At 35.9% G+C, this 22,590-nt stretch overlaps 1 protein-coding gene across 1 annotated transcript in view; it reads right to left on the bottom strand.

Annotated features, from left to right (window-relative positions):
• HACE1 (HECT domain and ankyrin repeat containing E3 ubiquitin protein ligase 1) overlaps positions 1–22,590 on the bottom strand; it is an 83,973-nt gene that overhangs the window by 60,174 nt on the left and 1,209 nt on the right. Inside the window, exons 2-5 of the mRNA XM_014531354.1 lie at positions 22,178–22,267; positions 21,420–21,524; positions 14,850–14,925; positions 9,675–9,806 (exon numbers count right to left, since the gene is read on the bottom strand). Of these exons, the coding sequence (XP_014386840.1) occupies positions 9,675–9,806; positions 14,850–14,925; positions 21,420–21,524; positions 22,178–22,267 (403 nt within the window). The remainder of the gene's footprint in view (positions 1–9,674; positions 9,807–14,849; positions 14,926–21,419; positions 21,525–22,177; positions 22,268–22,590) is intronic.

The raw sequence follows: 22,590 nt of genomic DNA, 5'->3' as shown, positions 1-22,590 counted from the left end.
AGATCAACCAAAGGACTTGAATGCATGCATATGAGCAAACACCAATGGACACAGACAGTAGAGGGGGAGAGGGCTTGTGCTTGGAGGAGGGGGTAATGGGGGAGAGGTCAATGGGGGGAAAAAGGAGATTCATGTAATACTTTAAACAATAAAGAATTTAAAAAACAAAAAACTGTTGCTGACTTAGATCAATGAAAAGGAGTTATCCAGTAACAGCAAGAGAAGTTGCAACGGACTGACCTCCGGAAAGACACCCCTGGAAGGAGTGCTGAAAGTGATTCATTTAAGGTTAGTAGGGGGTGGTTCGACAAATTTAAGAAAGGAAGTATTTTTTATAGATTAAACAGTACATTGGATATCTACTGTATTTAAGGTTAAAACAGGGGATCATTTGGGGGTCTAGAATGAATTAATTCCATTTACATTATTTCTAATGGGAAAAAATAATTTGGTTTTCAAACAAATCGCTTCTCAAACAACCTGTCAGACGAATTTTAAGTTTGAGAACCGAGGTTCCACTGCATTCTTCCACTGTTCTCTTCAACAAAGTAGTGAGACAAACTTGGGGCAAGCCATAGTAAGAAAGCATGACTTACAATATGAACTGTCACATGTTCCTATCACAGTCTTGTATATAGGAAATATTCTACAAAGACAGTAGAAATTCTTTGTTCTTATGAGAAAAAGACACTTAATAAAATGGAAAAGATCATTCCATCATTATCTTTTCCTTTCTGCTTTTCTGTTTAACAAAAGTATCCCAATTAAGATCCTCAAAATATTCAACTACTAAAAAATATATATATTTTAAAACATTTTTAATAGCTTCACTTGTAGATTGTAGATAAAATGTTACCTGAAGACAAGCAGGAAGAAAAAACCATTTCCCTCAGGGTAAAGCTAAAAAATACATAAGGAGACTTGAATGTGAAGAATAAAAATCACCTTGCATGGTATAAGTTGGTAGTCTAGTTTCTTTTTTTTTTGCCTGTATCTGTCCAATTTTTAAATATACTTTAAGGATCAATCAGTGCATTTTCACAATAGGAAGATCTTAAATTTTTAACATATAAGTTTCAAAAATGAATAATAAATGTGACTTAGATATATTTTAACATAAATAAAAATACCTAGCATGGAGTAATTATTTATTGATGAGAGGAAGAAGGAAAGAATAAAAATGACAATTTTTTAAAAAATCTAATGGACTCCCACGGTGCAAGGAATTTTTTTTTCATGATCAAGAGAATGTCAGTCCAAGTATCCCACAGCTTTCTGCCTTATTAAAATTACCAAAACAACAATCCATTAGAAGCCAGTTATGCCTCATAGTAATATCTCAGTATATTAAGTTTCCATCACAACAAATATGGCAAAATATTTAATCTAGACTACTAACATTCCATCAAGGATGCTATTTGAGGCTGTTATAAAATACTGAAGTGTTAGTGGTGAAAAGCAACAGGAGGAATAATGGTGAATCATTAGTCATATTACTAGAAATCCTTCCAGAATTGCACTCTGATGGTTAATTAAATCAAAACAAACTTCAATATAAAACTATTTCAAAGGAAAAGTAACTTTGTCTTAAAATGGAATACTATGTATTAAAATAAACACTTTAAAAACTAAACAGTGATATCACTATAAAATAACAAAACAAAATGATGCCCTATTTTTTTATTTATAAAATAATTCATTCAGCAAATATTGTATATGGTCTATATAGCTGATATCAGGAAGTTATAACACTCAACCTTGAAAAGCTTAAAATCTAGCTACCAAAAAATAAACAAGTGGATCACTAATACTTAAGTGAGATAAAGAAAAATGAAGGAAACTCTAGTCCAAGGTGGGTTTCATAAACAGGATTACCAATGTGAGAATAAATCACTGAGATTATACAATAATTATAAATTCCTGCACTGGTAGGGTCCCTAGCAGCTGCAAGACGGGTACTCCCTCCCTCCCCCTCCCCCTCTCCCTCCCTCCCTTCTTTCCCCTGGCAGGCCCAGCCCCCTGGTTATACTCCCAGACTAACTTCCTTCTGGTCAAGGGGACAATTTGCATACTACGCTTTTATTGTACAGGATTATACAGGAGTCCCACTTCACCTGCAGTTTGATTTCCATGGTTTCAGTTACCTGCGGTCAACTGTAGTCAAAATATATTAAGTGGAAAATTCCAGAAATAAACAATAAACACCAATCAGAAAGAATATATGCGCCCCTATGTTCATAGCAGCACAATTTACAATAACTAACATTTGGAAACAGCTTAAGTGCCCATCAGCAGATGAGTGGATTAAAAAACTGTGGTACATCTACACAATGGAATACTACGCTGCTGTAAAAAGGAAGGAACTCCTACCATTTGCAACAGCATGGATGGACCTGAAGAGCATTATGCTAAGTGTAATAAGTCAGTCAGAGAAAGATAAATATCACAGGATCTCACTCATTTGTGGATTATAATGAACAACATAAACTGATGAACAAAAACAGATCCAGAGACAGAGAAGCATCTATTGGACTGTCAAATCTCGGAGGGAAGGCAGGGGAGGGTAGAGGGAATGGGGAGAGATCAACCAAAGGACTTGTATGCTTGCATATAAGCCTAACCAATGGACACAGACACTAGGGGGGTGAGGGCACGAGCAGGGGGATGGGAGGGAGCAATGGGGGCATAAGGACACATATGTAATACCTTAATGAATAAAGAAAAAAAAGAAAAGAAACTTTAATGAATAAAAAAATCACCTTGCAGCACTGAAATGAGTGAAAAGTCATCAATATTTGTTATTAAAAAGTTACAGATTTCTTTTTGTAAAAGCTCTGAAATAGAAGAAAGTCTAATGCAGAATTCAATTATCGATTAAATGGCATAATGGGACAAGGAGCAAGAAAGTCACAAAGACCCTAAATCACTGTTTTTTTGTTAATCCTCATAGGAGGATATTTTTTCCATTGGTTTTTTTTAAGAGAGTGAAAGGGGGATGGGGGGAGATGGGAGGGAGCAATGGGGGCATAAGGACACATATGTAATACCTTAATGAATAAAGAAAAAAAAGAAAAGAAACTTTAATGAATAAAAAAATCACCTTGCAGCACTGAAATGAGTGAAAAGTCATCAATATTTGTTATTAAAAAGTTACAGATTTCTTTTTGTAAAAGCTCTGAAATAGAAGAAAGTCTAATGCAGAATTCAATTATCGATTAAATGGCATAATGGGACAAGGAGCAAGAAAGTCACAAAGACCCTAAATCACTGTTTTTTTGTTAATCCTCATAGGAGGATATTTTTTCCATTAGTTTTTTTAAAGAGAGTGAAAGGGGGATGGGGGGGAAGAGAGAGAGAGACATTGATGTGAGAGAGACACATTAATTGGCAAAGCTGCAATCTGGGTACGTGCTCTTGACACCAGGAATTGAACCTCAGACCCTTCGGTGCATGGGCGAATGTTCTAACCACTGAGCCATGCCCATGGCCAGGACCTAAATCACAGTTTTAAAAAATTTTTCCAGTCTATATACACAAAGGATAAAATAACTTTGTAACTAGTAAGACTCAGGTGCATGAAACTATTTATTAAATAAATACATAAAAGCATTTGAAGAAACAATAGTACTTAAAATTTTTAAACTATATAGAAGTATAAGGCAAAAACATAATCAAAGAGAATAAATTATAGATTCAACTACTAAAACCCCTAGGGATTCTCAAAAGCAAAGATTACCAGCAATACAAACAAATCAAACATGATCTTTTATAAGAATCAGCGCTATAAATATTCATTGCACTTAAAGGTACAAAAGAAAAAAGTGACACTCGGAAATGGAAAGAAAAGGCAGGGAAAAATGGTCAAAATGGTACTGCATTTGACTAGTCCATTCCATCTTTCAACAAAAATTTCAATGTCTATTATGTACTAGGGGCTACTCTAGATGCTGGAGTTACAGCAATGAATAAAAGGGACAAAAATCTCTGCCTTATGAAGCTTACATTCTAGTGGAAAAGGAAGACCAAGAGACAAATGAAATAAACAAAATATGTACTGTGCTAGATGGTGATAAAAACCTATCCAGAGAAATGAATAGAATTCGAATGACAGATTTGAATTTGTTTTAGCAAATTTCTCACTCCTAAACCCTTATACACAAATATTTCTGTAAAAAACTGTACTGTGTCTGCTTAACAGAATATAAACCATTAATTAAAAAAATAATAATTGTGATTTACAATGTTCGTAAGTTCTGTTTTCAAAATTTTATGGTTTCTCATTTACTTGCAAAAATTAAGCTCAGCAGCCTACAATTTAATAACTATAAACATGTAAAAGTACACCAACATAAATATTTGTGACTGTAGCTGAATACCTATATTTATCAAGTTATCACAACACATTTTAAGCACTACAGTGAAATGAAATCATTTTATGTGACTAATTCAGATCACCAAAATATGCTTTTAAAGTAATTCAGAACTTGAAATTCCCTCCTCCCCTTAAAAAACAAAAACAATTATTCTCTGATTCCTAGGTAATCTACTATGGAGGGGTCTTCTTCCTCACAGAATAAGAAAGTGCTGGGAAGGAACCCTGAAGGAAAGCATTGAAAGGGGATTTTCATATGGCCCTCAAGAAATTCTTAAGCAGAAACAACACATTTTCAACAAAATTCATGACCTTTCAAGTGATAAAACAATATCCTGAGCAGAAAACTAATGTGCAAAGCTAATGTTTGGGTCAATCACAAAAGTCATTTAATTGAAGGCAGTGACTAACAAAGACCACCTGTGCCCAATACACTGATAAATTACAAAGAAATCCAAGGCAGCTCTACTTTATCAATGTCAATACTCTAAACAACACTAATCAAAGTAAAAAGGAATAGATATTCAATATTAAAACTACAAGTAAAATCCATTATGGTACTATCATTTGCTAAAAGACCAAACAACAAAAAAGCAAGCATCTTTGTTTTATCTTCTATTAAAAAGAATTGTGATTATTAACTAATGTCACTCCAATAAATTTAATTACATTTTTAAAATTCTGAACATTAGAAAAAAATTCTGATGAAATGACTTAATAGCAATGCACAAATAAGTTAAGCACTAAGAAAACGGCCAACTCACTAATCAGTGGCTGGTTTATATAAATCTTCTCTAGAAATCTGTCCACATAAAACTATAGAAACTTTAAACTCTTATGTAACATCTAGAAAAAAATCAATATTATCCAGTTCTGTGAGAAAAACCAGAGTAAAGAGAACTTTTTATTATTTACTCACATTGCCTAGAAGTGATAAAGTAGAATTCTAACATTAAAATAAAAAAAATTACTCTAAACCTAAAAATACAGGAAGAAAGAAAGAAAGAAAGGAAGGAAGGAAGGAAGGAAGGAAGGAATAAATAAATGTTGGAGTATCTACCTTTGTGCCTCAAGGCAGATCCAATTAATGTTTTTGCAAAGCTTTCAATTAAGCGTGGTCTATAATCTCTGGATGAAAAGCTTGGGAGCTGGCTTAACACATTGGATGCGGGAAACGTATTTATACGTTTTATGTTGACTGGTAAACACAATTTTCCAGTGAGTTTTCCAGTATTTGTCTGTTTAAAATGTAAGAAAAATAATTCAGTATACATTTTATAGTAAATCACAAAAAGTTTCATTGAAAAAAAAATATGTAAAACTAAAGTTATCGTAATTTTACTGAATGTTGCCATTTGCGCAAAAAATTAAGCAAAAACGGCCCGCATACAATGTGTTTTAAGATAGCAAGAGAGCTGACTGAATATAGGTGAGCACTGTTCCTTAACAAGCCTACAATTTCAGCAAAAAATGCAGTCAGTTCTATCAAAGATAGTCTATAATACCATAATTAGTATCATACAGCTAATTAACAACTGACCTAAGGAAGTTGTGTCAAAAGAGCTTAAATCTAAGCAGGATTCAGCTACCACTTTATGTTTGTGAAGCTTCATATTCAGCTATATAAATTTAGAAATATAAAATTTATTCTGATAAAAGTAAAATTTATTGTACAAATAAATTGAAATTCGTTTCTAAACTAATCCTGCTGTGTACCCTAATTTATATAAATTGAGAATGAACCATCTGAAAGTCTTCTAGGGTTTCTAAATCCAAAGTATTCCAGATATCAGTAAGCAACTATTTGTGACAACTCAACACATTAATAAATTTAATTAATAACAAAGAAAAAATTACCAAAATATTCATTCAACTTATGGCCAAATAAATTGGAGTAAATTATACACCATGTAGAATAATATGAGGCTTCACTACTCTTTCTAAAAATGAGATTAAAACTCAAAAAACACAATAGCTTTTTGCACAAGATAAGTCAATTAAGGATCCAGATAGTGCTCTCTATACTTTGCTTAAAGAATCCCATCATCCATATTAATAATGACAGTAATAGTACCAAAACTATTAGTGCTCTTAAGTGTTTTCCAACGTGTTCACAACGCTTTTCTTAATTATGTGATCAGTAAACAGAATATACCTTAGGAGCTACATAAGGCGTGGGAACAAAGAGTTGCCAAAAACTATATATAATAAGCCAGCTGAATAATCAAACTCTGAAATGATATGTCAAAATCAGTATCGAAAAACAAACCATAATTTTAGTATCATATAGCTAATTAACAATTGACCTAAGGAAAGTTATAGATAATTGCATTATTCAGAAATTGTTATGATCATTTCTTTGACCTGATCACTTATAAATAGGAATAGAAGTAGTTTAAAATCATAGTGCTGTTATGTTGCGAGGACAAATAAAAGATCGGAAGGTACTCTTCAACTGCCGAAACCACTTCTTTCCAACAAGAGGATGATGAGACCTTTACTGCTAATGAAATTTATGCATCTATTTGAAATCATAGCAAAGATTACTCGATTTCTTAGTTATGACAAAAATGAATATACCAAATCTTTTAACTTTAAAAAAGTAATGTAAATCTGTAATTCTTAGCCTGAGAGCAAAAATATAGTCTTCAATTACAAATTCTACAAAGCTTTAGAGCTCTCAGCCAGTTAAATCTTATCATGCCCCTTTGAGATTTACTCTAAAATGAGATTAGATTGAAACTTCAGAGGACTTCTTTGTCATAGCTGTTTCTATAATTTGAAAGAAATTATATGCTTTTAAAAATGTTTTAAAATAGAGTTTCTTTCCCCCTCTAAAGTTTCCTATTTCATTTTATAAAAAATACATAATCAATATGCAAGCTTTTCAGCTTAAACATAAACTGAAATCTTGAACCTGTATCTACATGGACACCAGTGTTGAATACCTGTTAATGATTTGATGTAAGAACTGGCCACTTTGAGACAATAAAAAGGCCATTTTCACTTGCCACTAAAATAAGTCCCAATTGTGATACCTGACAAAGCATTTTAGACTCAGTAGTCAACTTATGGAAAGATACACAGAGTTTAAAAAATCAATAATCCCTATCCAGTAATAACTTATATCTTATAACCCAATAAATCATATTCAGCTCTAGATAAAAGGATATGCTTATCCATGGAACTGTGAACACAGACCAGAAATACATGAGTAATTATGAGACACAGGTAATATTAGTACAACTGTCAACACAGATTTTTAGAAATACAATTCAGCCTGGAGGCTAGAAGGTACGCTAATTTTTCAAGATCCTTTCTTGCCCTAATTGAAGAAGGATTAAAGATGAATACAATGACTCCAAAAACAGTTTTAAATATTATCTGTATATGATCCTTGCAGATAACTACAACTGATCAACTATGACAGAATGGAATCTCACTCACTAATACAATCAACCACCAGTCAACATGGTTTTTTGTACACTTCCTCCTCTACTATATCTGCAAAATCTCACCCTGTAAAACTCATCACCACAGTAAAGTCAGGCTCCCTATAAATCTTCTGAGAATATAATTCTTCAAAGGCATTTGGCTATGAGGAATTCTCCCTTACTTTACCACACCTGCTTTAAGTTGCAAACCATATGGAATATATTATACTTATACTACCTACCTTTCAATAACTTCAGAAGGCAATTCTAAATTTCTAATTCAGCCTGTAATGCACATGTTTTGAAATAAGATTTTCTATGTAATTCTTGCTTCTTCACTGATTCAAGGCAGCTAAAATGCAATTTTGTAGATCATTCCTAATCTGAATTCCAGTTTTTTCCTACACAAGTTCCTGAACAACAGGTAGGGTTTGCAATCTCAGTACATGACATTCCACTTACCTGTTATAAAGATAAATTTCAAAAAAATAAATAAAGTACAGTCCAGTATAGAAAATACACACAGAGAGAGAGAGAGAAAAAAAAACACTGGGCCACTCAAGAGTAGAATATTTCAGATCATTTTTTATCATACAAAATATTTTTTAAATTTAATAGTGTGGACTCTGAGACAATGAGAAGAAATATTCCTTGAAAATACTGGATTACTTTTCAGATAATAAAAGGCAAAAAAATTTAAAAAGAACAATGATGATCAGAAAAATTCCATGTAATCAAAAGAATCCTACATCCCTCCTTTTATCTAACTCTTAAATAAGACAATGTCAACCTTGGCCTCACAATCTTAAAGAAGTGAAATATTCTGTGAACTGATGTCATACATAAAGCATCTAAACACGTAGGATCCTATATCCTGAACCAGGTTAGGAAAAAGTGTTTGCAGAGAAGGAAACCAATGACTCCACTAAGAATTCTCCCACAGAAAGGTAAGACCCAAAGAGTATACAAAAAAATAAATATAAACAAGCAAATTTTGTATCTTTAAAGTTGTTGTATAGGGTTGGTCTTTGTTGTTGTTATTTTTACGGTTAGCAAGTAAATAAGCAACATTCTATTATCAATAATAGCAAATGCGCAATTTTGCATTAGTGGGTGTGTGTGTGTGTGTGTGTGTGTGGCGGGGGCGGGGGTGGGGGAGGAAACAACCGGAAAGTAACCAGGAAATTATAGCAAAGCAGAAATTCATCTATAATCGTAAGCTAACAACCTTTATATAAGGCAGCAAAGTCTCCTAATGAGAGAAAACTATTAGGAATTTTAAAAGCCAAATGTTTGTACATAGAATTAACAGAAAACTATTGCTATAAAACAAATGCATGATTTTAGAACCCTAAAATCTGAAAGAAAACAACTGTCATTCTAGTGGTTGCATCATATTCTGCGATAGTAGACAAATATGATAACCCAAGTTAAATGATTTAAGAAATGTCAGTATTCACTTTCTTTACATCTAATCCCAATCATTGAGGCTTAGTAATAAAAAATAAAAGAAAATATGAAAAACTTAGTTGGTAAAACTGAGAACAAAACATAATTGTTAAAACTATATCTGAACATACTACATTTAAATTTTTAATATATTCAGCTATTTAAAAATCTATGAATCAAAAATGAAGTTGAAATCCAAATTACAAATATTTTAAACAGATTTAAAAGCACTATTTTCTATTCCTTTTTCCACATAAAATATATTAACCAGAAGTCTGTATGATGCAGAAAATGTTATAACAAGATGTTGCTATGATGCTTCATGTTTCCAATTATGTATGCACAGTGAGAAACATTACATGATTCAAAGTTTTCAAAAATAAACACATGCAACTTAAAGTTTTCACAGCTGAATTTACCGTCTTGTGACCATTCTGGCAGGCTACATGCAGCGCTGTCTGCCCCATTGCATCCTCAACATCGACGTCACTGACGTGCTGTACAAGGTCATGGAGTAGCTCTGTCCGCCCATTCACAGCCAGCCAGTGTATCTGTGCAGTCAGTTAGTTACTTAGCATTTATGCAGGAGTGTTTCACATAAAAACAGCAGATAGATGCTATTACTTCCCAAGTGTGAGCATAATACACACTAAAAACTAAAATTAAAATTTAAGCCTATATATATATTTTTTCCTATTACATTTTTACAGGGGGAAAAATATGCATCAAGATGTAGGTTACACCACCATGTATTTCAAAATCAAGCACTTCATGGTTCAAAGTAGTTAAGTTTAGACTAAGGATCACCAAATAGTCTGCTTCTTAGATGATCCTGGACTCTATAAATAGGTTTCCTCTATAGAAAAGGTACTGAATAATTTTCCTTCCCCAGAAGCAAACATAAATTAAAAAGTAATTAACAAAGTGGGTGTCATATTCTTTACTTCAGTTGGTTAGAGCATCTACTCCATACTCCAAGGTTTTGTATTCTATCCATGGTGAGGGCACATACAAGAATCAACCACTGAATGCATAAATAAGTAGAACAACAAAGCATTGCTTCTTCCTCCCTCTCTCTCTCTCTCTCTCTCTCTCTCTCCTCTCTCTCTCTCTAAAAAGCAATCAATAAATTTTTTAAAAAATCCAATTAGAAAATGGACAAATGACATGAACTATCATTTCATATAAGAGGATGAACAAATGGTAAAAAATGCACAAATGGTAAAAAACGCATATAAAAACATGTTCAACAATATCAGCAATTTGGCAAAAGCAAAGTAAAACTACAAGAGATATAATTATCCTAAATAATAAAAGCCTAATATGTTAAGTGTCCGGTCGTTCGGTCAGCCGTTCAACCAATCAAAGCGTAATATGCTAATTATATGCTAAGGCAACTCAACTGCTTGCTATGACGTGCACTGACCACCAGGGGGCAGATGCTCCCACTAGTAGGTTAGCTTGCTGCTGGGGTCCAGCCAATCAGGACTGAGCGAGGCAGGCCGGACATGCCCTGGAGCCCTCCTGGGGTCCCTCCCTGCTGGCCAACCTCCCGCATCCCTCCCCAACCTCAATCATGCACCGGTGGGGTCCCTCCACCTGACCTGTGCCCCCTCACCATCTGGGACCCCTTGGGGGATATTGGAGAGCCGGTTTCAGCCCGATCCCGCAGGCCAGGCCAAGGGACCCCACTGGTGCACGAATTCATGCACTGGGCCTCTAGTACCTATCATAATTGCTAAAATAAAAAAAACATTAACAATATCAAATGCTAGTGAGGATGCTGAAAAACTAGATTCCTGGTGGGGTGATACAGTCACTCTGGAAAAGTTAGGCAGTGCATTTGAAAACTAAACAGGAAAATGCCATACAACCCAGCAACTGCATTCCTGGGCATTTATTCCAGAGAAATGAAAATGTATGTTCACCCCTAAAGCCTGTACACTAATGTTTATGCTTATGGCAGCGTTACTTGCAATAGCTCCAAACAGGAAACAACCCAGTTGTCCTTCAAGAGGTGAATGATTAAACAAACAGTGGTATATCTACACCAAGGAATACTAGTCAGTAATATAAAAGAACAAACTATTGATACACACAAAAATCTAAATCAATCTCCAAGGAATATGATGAGTATACAAAAGCCAATCCCAAAAAATTCCACACATTATGATTCCATGTCTATATTCTTGAAACAACATTTCAGAAAAGAAAAATAGATTAGTGGTTGCCAGGGGTTAGGCCTGGGAGTTAAGGGGGAGAAAGGTGTGATTAGAAAAGAAGAGCAACACAAGGCATCTTTGTGGAATTGGAAATGTTCAGGATGTTGACTACGGTAGTGGACCCATGGATCTACACAGGTAATAAAACTGTATAAAACTTAATATATGTACATACATACACACAGGTAAAACTGGGTACAAGTAAGCAAGTAAAACAGGAAATGAGTAAGACTGTATCCATGTCAATACCCTGGTCAGGATATTATATTATACTATGGTCCTGTAAAATGTGATCAATGAGAAACTGGGCAAAATATACAGGGGGTTTTTCTGTATCTTACAACTGCATATGAATCTACAATTACCTCAATTTTTTAAATGCAATTTTTAACTACATGAAAAATAAAATGCTTTATAAAACAGAAAAGTAACAATAAAAAACAACTTAACCTAACTATGAATAGTTTTTACACAATCAAAAACTAAAACATTGAAAAATGAAATAACTAAAATTGTGACTCTATTGTAAGGGTCTGAGGGAATGTGCTTGTACATGAAGGGATATGGGAGGGAGGCTGAAAAAGACAGCAATAATCTTATTGTTCAGAAAATCAATAGGTGAAGCCTAAAACTGAAAAATTCAAAAGGTAGCAATATTAGCATGTCATTCAGATACAGGGAAAACAAAATGTTTAAATCCATTAAAAATAATTGAGAGGAGCTCACTATGGAATGAGAATTTTGGAGGTTGGGAGGAAGATCAAGAGAATGTTTTATTTTGGGGGGGGACGAGGGTGTCATAAGGTATATGTGTATTTACTTGAGGCATAATGCCATACAATTCACCTATTTAAGTATACAACCTATAGACTTTTAGTATATTCAGAGTTGTGTGATCACCACCATCAATTTTAGAATACTTTCATTTCCCCAAAAAGAAAACCTGTACCCATTAGCAGTCACTGCCCATTTCCTCCATTTCCTAATATAGGTAAATATAGGTAGATATAAGTATGAATAAAATAGATAGATTAAAAGTCACCCTGACTGCCAGCTGGGTGAAAAGAGTCACCACTGACTTCAGCATTTCCTACTGATGTTCTTTTGCTTCTCACTGAACTTTACCTCAGAGGCAATGAATTCTTTGATAGTAGTTGTGAGATGGTATTGGTGACAAACCAAGCAAATATTCCAACACACCTATTGCATCATTTTTGTAATTGTGCTGAATTCAGAATAAAGCAACTCAAGTCTAAATACTTCACCAGTAACAGCAATACATGTAAGACAGGAAAAAGCCTAAGGGTGATGAATGATAGAGCCTTTGCAGACACCAATATTTTGAGTTGGTTTTTTGTTTGTTTGTTTGTTTACTCCTAGCCCCACCCCATCCTTGACAATGTGTCTTGGCAATATTCAGGATGGGTGAGTATAAAATGTATTCTGCTCAAAACAAGTGGTGGAAGAGTGATTTTAAAGGTAAAAGTGGAAAGGGCTGGCTCTCTACCAGGGGATGCTCTTGAGCAGATCATCTTAAGAGCACATAGAAACATAGAAACTGAAGATCTGTAAAGTGATATCCTTAAATATACATGCCACCAGCCTTTGGAAGTACTCATGAAGCTCCAGGGGTATCTGAATATCACATTAAGCTCATTGTTCTAATGTATCATACTCTCTTTCATTTCTAAGCCTTCAACAATCTATTCCACAGAGCTAGAACTCTTTTAACACTCTTTTAGCCACCACTTTTAACACTCCAATGTTTAATTGTCCCTTGGCCTCAGCTCTCATGCTCCTAGGTAAGGATGGATCCCCCTCCATTTCTTCCATAGCTCTCCATCTCCTATGTTGACATTTCAATGTGTCACCAACACCTGCTGACTTTCGTGTTTGGAGATGACAAGGTCTGGGTCAGAAATATTCACTACTCTATCCCCACACCAGCAAAGTGCCTACCTAGCATATAGTTAAGTACTGTCCTTTGAAAGAACAAATGAAGAAACATGAGGAGTCTTTTGTGAGGTTGACCAACCTAGAAAGCATGTAGTCAACGATTCTCTCCTTCTGTAAAAACAATCCTGGGGCTCTTGGCTCCCTACTGAAGGTTACGTCATCTCAGCAGTGCTTGGCTTTACTCCCCTTCATGTTTGGTGACTAGTACTCAATTCTGTAGCAACACATCTCCACCATCCCAGCTTCCTTCAGCCAATGAGGTCAATGAACCCAACTGCTGAATTAACTCCACCATGGTGGTCTGGGATAAGGCAGGAACATGCTTGGCAGCCAGAATAGTATCCAAGAAAAGGAGGCACACCACACCAATCAGGCCCACAGGAGAGAACACCGAGGTTGATCCCAGGCAGAAAAAGAATAGAGACTTTTTCTATAACAGCCTGGTATAATCAAATGACCCTTTAAATATGCACATGAATAGTTTTTAGGTTAAAATTTGATGTTTAAAAATGTCCTACTCTACTTCCTTTAAAGTTTAGGAGTGGAAGAAATTAGCAGATAAAAACTAATGTGATAAACATTATGCGAATATTGGACACTTTATCTTACCTATATTAGACAGTGCTCTAAGGACAGACTGCTGACAGTTCCATAGTTTTATAATCCTCTGTAATACCTAGCACATCATTAAGCTTTATTGAAATATAATTAACAAATAAAATTATAAAATATTTAAAGTATACAGTGTGATGATTTCATATACATTGTCAAAGGATTCCCGCCTTCCAGTTAATTAATATCTCTATCACCTCACAAATAGGGAGGTAAAATTTAATAAGTAAAACTTAACATCTTCTGTCATGACTTCAAAACAATTTCTCAATAATCACAAAATTCTATTTTAGCTCTACTTATAAAATAAATAATGACAATTTGATTAAAATTTTTTATTTCAATAATATCTTCAAATATCCTATACCATCCCTCTAAAATATCTATGTGGATCAAAGTATAACAACTGCCTGGCCTATGTGGCTCAATGGTTGAGCATCAACCTATGAACCAGGAGGTCATAGTTCAATTCCTAGTCAGGGCACATGCCCAAGTTTCAGGCTCAATCCCCAGTAGGGGACCACTGAAAGTCATTGAAAATCGATAACAAAAGCTAGGGGAATAAGACTTCAAAACAAATGAAAAGGCATACATTCAAACTGGAGGAAAAAGAAGAAATATGGTGGACCATATCTTCTCTTAATAAATATAGCTGAGAACTATATCTCAAATCATTCTGCATCTTCTTAATTATCACAAAGAAGTAACTTGCAAAAACACTTGTACTGCACTTTGCATTACTATCACCTTCAATGTTATTTCTAAAAAGCATTTTAAAAATCTCAAGAAATTCTTAGCACTTACTGCTGTAAGGCCTTCATTATTACAAATGTTGACATCAGCACTGTATTCTAATAATTTACTCATGCATTTCTTCTGCCTAAAAAGAAAGAAAGTCACAAATAACTGATACTAGAAATATAAACAAATAACAATTATTATGCTATATAAAGTATCAATCCATATCTTCAGTATTTAAATAAACACTATAACATTTGAAATAATATACAAAATTGTTTCTATGACTCAAAGATAATAGGATAAAGAAAAGGCACAATAAGATTTTCATGTCATTGGGACAGTCATCATTCAAAATGCTGAGAAATTTCTAGTGTTGACTGAATATCTGAAATAGTAATTTTCATTAGCAATCCTATCTAATAAAAAGAGGGAATATGCTAATTGACCATTACATCATCACAAAGATGGCGGCACCCACAGCCAATAAGGAGGGGATATGCTAATTGACTGCCCCACCCTCAAAGATGGTGGCGCCCACAGCCACAAGATGGCCAGCAGGGGAGGGCCATTGGGGGCGACTGGGCCGGCAGGGGAGGGCCTTGGGGGTGACCGGGCTGGCAGGGAAGGGCAGTTGGGGGCAACTGGGCCGGCAAGGGAGTGGTTAGGCATCGATCAGGCTGGCAGGGGAGTGGTTAAGGGGAGATCAGGCTGGCAAGCAGAAGAGGAAATCAGGCAGGCAGGCAGGCGAGCGGTTGGGAGCCAGCAGTCCCAGATTGTGAGAGGGATGTCCCAGATTGGAGAGGGTGCAGGTTGGGCTGAGGGACACCGCCCCCCATGCACGAATTTCGTGCACTGGGCCTCTAGTATAACATAAGCCTAATGAAAGAGGAATGAATATATATAGCAAAAGCATGTCTCAATGTTGTATCCTACATTCATGATTATAAAATATTTAAAAGTTAATACTAAGATGAATTATAAAAACATAAGCACAAAATAAAATACATGTATATGCATCCCCCTACTTACTTCATTGTTTTTCATGTTTACTGTAGTAAAATACACATAACATAAAATATAGCATATTAACCATTTTTAAGTATACAGTTCAGTGGTATTAAGTACATTCATATTGTGTAACCATCACCATCCATCTCGAGAACTCTTTTCATCTTGAAAACTGAAATCCATTAAACAATAACTCCCCATCTTTTCTACCCTTAGCTCCTCACAACCACCATGGTACTTTCTGTCTCTAAAATTTGGGCTTATATAAGTCCCTCATAAAAGTGGAATCAGACAGGTGTTTGTCTCTTTGTGACTGGCCTAATGTTAGTCACAAAGACACTTAGCATAATGTCCATGAGATTTATCCACGTTTTAGCATATGTCAGAATTTCCTTCCTTTTTAAGACTGAATAATATTCCAAAATATGTACATACCACATTTTGCTTACCCGTTCATCTGTCAATGGATACATATTTAGGTTGTTTACATTTTAGCTATTGTGAACAGCTATGAACATGGGTACAGAAATATTTCTTCAAGACCCTGCTTTCAATGTTATTGGGTATATATCCAGAAGTGGGATTGTTGGATTATATGGTATTTCTATTTTTAATTTTTTGAGGAACCACCAAAATGTTTTTTAGAGCACCTGTACCATTTTACATTCCCACCAACAGTGGACAGAGTTCCAATTTCTCCACATCCTCATCAAAACTTGTTACTTTCTGCTTTGTTTTGTTGTTTTTCTTTGATAGTCATACTAATAAGTGTGATGATAACTCATTATAGTTTTGTTTTGCATTTCCCTAATGATTAGTGACAGTGAGTACCTTTTCATGTGCTTAGTAGCCATCTGTATATCTTTGGAGAAATGCCTATTCAAGTCCTTTGCCCCTTTTGAACTGCCTACCCATTTTGTTTTGCTCACAATGATTCATCTTAGCCTGATCCATTACTAGTTACTATTCAGTATTCATCTCAATGTCCCCTTCATTAAATAATAAAATGAAAATTCATGCTTTGGAAATAAAGTGATACACACATATGTGTGTATATAATATCCATTTCATATGTGTGTGTGTGTATATATAGATACATATATATATATATGCTTTGATTAAGGAAATATGATATAGTCCATAGCATAAAAGTTTATTATCTAGTTGAATAAATAATTATGTGCATAAAAATACATAACAGTGTATGTGTACTATATTATATATACTATACTATGTATATATAGTATTAATAAATGAGTAGTCTTCACATAGATAGTATATGGCATACAGAGTATTTAGTACATACAATATACATGTGTATATATCACTACTCAATTAGATCATAAATTTCTTCATGCCATGTATTATATCATATTTCTTTAATCAACTCAATACTAAACATAGCTAGTCATTCTCAATAAAACTTTATAGATTATTATTAATCTTACAAATCAACAGCTACAAATTTTATTGGCTGAACAAATCTTTTATAAGAAAAGAACAACCCAGCTGCCCTGACTCAGTAGCTGAGTGTTGACCTATGAACCAGTAAGTCACAGTTCGATTGTACAACTTAAGAGGAGCTCAATGAATGTTTGCTAAGCAACTTGAGTACTTGTTAATTCCTGCAGCTGCTTATGTTTTCAGACATAGCTTTTTGCTATAATTTCTTTATGAGTTCAAATTTGTATAGATTGAAGCATAGGTCATAGGGGAATTTTTAATAAATAATAAAAAAAAGTTAAGTACGAAAGGCATCCAAATTGATGTTATGTCAGGGTTATGAGCTCTTCTTATTCCTTTTCTCTTCACTGACCTGCCATGTGAGTAATGCAGTATCTCTCATATTTCTTCATCTTTAAAATGTAATGGTCTTGCCCTAGCTGGTTTGGCTCAGTGGATAGAGTATCAGCCTGCGGATTGAAGGGTCCAGGGTTTGATTCTGGTCAAGGACACATGCCCGGGTTGCAGGCTTGACCTCCAGTAGGGGGCGTGCAGGAGGCAGCCGATCAATGATTCTCTCTCATCACTGATGTTTCTATCTCTCTCTCCCTCTTCCCTTTCTAAAATCAATAAAAATATATTTTTTTAAAAATGTAATGGTCTCGCCAGCCATTAAACAAGAGGTCACCCGTTCAATTCCCGGTCAGGGTACATGCCCAGATTGTGGGCTTGACACCTAGTAGGGGGCTTGCAGGAGAAAACCGATGGATGATTCTCTCTCATCACTGATGTTTCTCTCTCTCTCTCTCTCTCTCTCTCTCTATCACCCTTCCTCTCTGAAATTAATAAAAACATTTTTTTTTAAATGTAATGGTCTCCAACTTAAATGTTCTCACCCCTCCGCAAAAAAGAAAGATAAATATATGAGTTGTGAGATGATGGTGAATGAATGTGTTAATTAACTAGATGGAAGGAATCATTTCACAATGTACAGATATATCAAATCATTACAATGTATACTTTAAATATCTTGTTATTTTGTCAATTATACATCAACAAAGATGAGGGGGGGAAGTAATAGTCTCCTAAATGACTAAGTCTTCCTACTACAATTTTGGCCCTGCTGTGCACCAATTTGTCCTTTCATTTACAACTAGAGGCCCGGTGCACGAAATTCGTGCACTGGGGGGTGGGCTCGGAGCAGGCGTCCCGTGTGTGTGTGTGTGTGTCTGCTGGGGCCTGCCCCCAGCCGCGCCACGTAGGCTCAAAGCAGTTGCCGTATGTGTGTGTGTGTGTGTGTGTGTGTGTGTGTGTGTGTGTGTGTCCCCGCTGGGGGTCTGCCCCCAGCCACGTTGGAGGCTCAGAGTAGGCGCTGTGTGTGTGTGTGTGTGTCTGCTGGGGGCCTGCCCCCAGCCACACCTTGGAGGCTTGGAGCAGGCGCCCCCCTCTGTTGATCTCTCAGGCTCCTGGCCTCCACTGTGTGTTGTACTTTCCCTTGAGCTGTGGCCAGGGTGGGGTGCTGCCTACAGGCCATGCTTTCCTGCTCTGGGATCACATCAGCGACCCAGGAGCAGGCGCACACGGGGGCTGCCTGCAGGCCGCCCTTTTCTGCTCTGGGATGGCTGCCGGCGACCCAGGAGCAGGCGCACACGGGGGCTGCCTGCAGGCCGCCCTTTCCTGCTCTGGGATCGCCGAGGTGACCCAGGAGCAGGCGCACACGGGGGCTGCCTGCAGGCCGCCCTTTCCTGCTCGGGGATGGCCGCCGGCGATCCAGGAGCAGGCCTTGCTGGGTGCTACCTACAGGGCGCACTTTCCTGCTCACCGATCGCTGGATCGCCAGGGCACCCGGGGTCAAGCCCTGCTGGGTGCTCCCTGTGGGCAGCACTTTCCTGCTCTCTAATTGCCATGGTGTCTGGGCTAGGGGTGGGGCTTAGGCAGCTCCGGTATTAGGTGGCACACGGGGGTCCCAGCTGGAGGCAGGGCTGCACACAAGGGGCACACGGGGGTCCCAGCTGGGGGCGGGGCTGCACACAAGGCCCGGATGGCGGCTCGCGCTGTCCCGCCCTGCCTGTAATATGCAAATTAGCCCCCATCTTTGTTGGCGGCTAATTTGCATATCACGCTGATTAGCCCATGGGAGGCATAGCGAAGGTACAGTCAATTACCATCTTTGTCTATTATTAGATAGGATTGTTGAAACAGAGTACTGAGATATTTTCTATATGTAACTTTTTCACAGACCTTTATTATTATCCTACTAGGGATAAGGTATCTAGACCTGAGATTAATTCAGCAAGTAAATAAATAATCTACTCTATGATTTAGGGGGTGACCTCCTACAACATACCTAATGTGGCCAAGTATTAAAAAAACAATAAGCTGTTACCTAAACTAGTTCATATGCCAAATCAGAAAATGGGGAAGACCAGATAGGTCAAAGGACTATATGCCTTTTCCACTCCAACCTAGACATCCCTGAAGTTCTTGTTCTTTGGGTTTCACCTTAATCCATGTATGCAAAAATTTGTCTCAGATTGATGCAGTAGACAATTTTAGCCCCATATCCCTATCTAGAATCCCAGTTCAGAACAGAAAACAAAAATATTTTCAAGAGTAAACAAAAGAAGAGACACATGGAAATATACTTTCATAAAGAAGTTTTATAGCATTAGAAAAATGTTTATAAGGTCCTCAAACTCACAATCAAAAACTACTTATTTTCATTTTGAACATAATTCCTATCATTTTTGCCTGGTTTCTCAGTCAAACAGAATTTTAAGAAGTAATAAATATTGGTAGATGCAGACAGAGATGTGACATCTAAAATTTTTTACAAAAAAGGAGAGAAACCCATAAAAAGTATAGTAGGATTTAAAAACAGTACACAATAACATAATGATGTTCATAATGATGACCAGAGTTAGCAGGAAAAGGCAAAAATTATATTCACATTTTGGAAATAATACTTCCATAATGGAAAAATGCTGATTTAATTAAAAATTTAAAAGAGGGCTAGCAAGCACATTATTTATTAAGGAAACATTTTGTTGTAACTAAAATGAAAAGCAGTTTTGGCACTGACAGGAGTAATCAAGAAAGCTTACTCCATGCCCTGACCAGTGTGCTCAGTTGGTTGGGTATGGTCTCATGCACTGGGCTCGTGCAGGAGGCAACGTTCGATGTGCGGCTCTTACATCAATGTTTTTCTCTCTCTTCCTCTTCCTTCCTCTCTCTCTAAAAATCAATAAAAATATTTTGAAGAAACAAAAAAACTTTCATCCTTAAAAATAAAATAAAAAACAAAGCTTACTCTATCTAGTATAGCTCATTCTCAAATAGTTACTATGAATAAACTGGATATAATAATATTTACTCTGGCCCTGGCCAGTTAGCTCAGTTGGTTAGAACATCAACTGGATACGCCAAAGATGCAGGTTTGATCTACAGGCAGGGTACATACAAGAAACAACCAACAGATGCATAAATAAGTGGAACAAAAAATCGTTGTTTCTCCCTCTGTGTCTCTGTCTCTCGCTCCCTTCCTCTCTCGCTCTAAAATCAATGGGAAAAAAAAACACAACATTTAATCTGCATTTAATTCCATAAATAAAATTAACTAAATAAGCAATTTGGAAAATACAACATGGAATAAACTGTGACAAGAGATTAGCAGGAAAAAGGATACCTTTTAAGGCAAAAACCTTTCCTTTCAGAAAATAAAATGTCACTATAAACCAGTGATTCTCAACCTGTGGGTCACGACCCCTTTGGGGGTCGAACAACCCTTTCACAGGGGTCGCCTAAGACCATCAGAAAACACATATATAATTACATATTGTTTTTGGGATTAATCACTATGCTTTAATTATGTTCAATTTGTAACCATGAAATTGGGGGTCACCACAACATGGGGAACTGTATGAAAGGGTCGCGGCATTAGGAAGGTTGAGAACCACTGCTATAAACCAAGTAAAAATTAACTTCAACAGATATATTTTCAAGAAGAAAAATATCGGTAAACAATTTCATAAATTATTAAATATGATAGTTATTTAACAATTGAATATAATGACCCAAGACCCTCTTACCAAGACCAATAGGGGGGGAAAAAATCAAATCAATGTAGAGTGCCTTGAATAAAAATAATACAACTTAATCTACCTAAGAAAACGAAATATTTACCCATTTCTAGCTGCCAAATGAAGTGGTGTACAGCCTGAAATATCTTGATAGTTAGGATTTGCTCCTTTCTTTAACAGCAGAACCAAGCATTCCACAGATCCACAACTAAAACAATATTAAAAATAGATCAGATACATTCAACACAGCCAAATTGATATAGCTTAATTAAAGAACAAAAAGCTTATTAAACACATTATTTTTGAGGTTCATATTAACCTAAAAGATGACTTCTGTCACAAATAATAAATATCCTCTACTTTAAAATATAGGATGGGGCAAAAGTAGGTTTACAGTTGTTCCTATGGAAAATAACACAATAACTAATAAATAATAACACAAGAATAAACCCTGTTTCATGTACTCACAACTGAATACCTATTTTTGCCCACCCCTGTATAAGGCCAATGACCATGTGTAGTTAGCATATAAAATCTCATATTGGTTGGATAAAAGAAAAATTTCGATGAATGAGAGTCTAAGTATTTCTAAAAAAGACAACCCAGTGCCTAACATATTCTGCTTTGATCTAGAACAAGCTAAGACAGTGGATATGAGACTAGAGTCCAATCCCGAGGTTAACAATATATTTAGGTAAAGAATGTAAGCATAGCACACTATGCCCTTAACATATAAAGAACCATTCAGATGTCTGTTCTCATTTCTCTCCATAACTACCCTGGGCCAACACTGATTCAAATCCTACTACTACTGATCATTACTCTAGACGAGAGTTCAATTCAAAATAGCTTTAATCTTACTTTGCTGCAATGTGAAGCAAGCTTCTTTTCACACGTCCAAATGCATAATTAACATCAAACTTTGAATTTGATAGTAGTTCGGAAACAGATCTACACAAAAGAATATTAAAAGAGTTGATACATTTTTTTAAAATTTTAAAAAACAAAGATCTAGAGTTAATAGCTCTTTAGTTACTCTTATCAATATATTTAAAAAATTCTATCCCACATAAACCAAAAAAATGGGCACTGTTTCCTAAGTGTAGCATGGCATCCAAAAACCAACTGCTCTGACATATGAACTATTGCTGAATGTTTCCTTGTCTGCATTCTGTGTAATCTGCTCTGAGGCTACCCAAGTAGTCCTCAGCTCCCCTTAGAATGTTTTTTAAGAAACATAACTTCCTTTTTAGGATATATATATATACATATAC

This window comes from Myotis brandtii, unplaced genomic scaffold (assembly GCF_000412655.1).
Source record: "Myotis brandtii unplaced genomic scaffold, ASM41265v1 scaffold8, whole genome shotgun sequence".
In the NCBI taxonomy this organism is placed as follows: Eukaryota; Metazoa; Chordata; class Mammalia; order Chiroptera; family Vespertilionidae; genus Myotis; species Myotis brandtii.
This window is presented reverse-complemented; position numbering and strand designations above follow the sequence as displayed.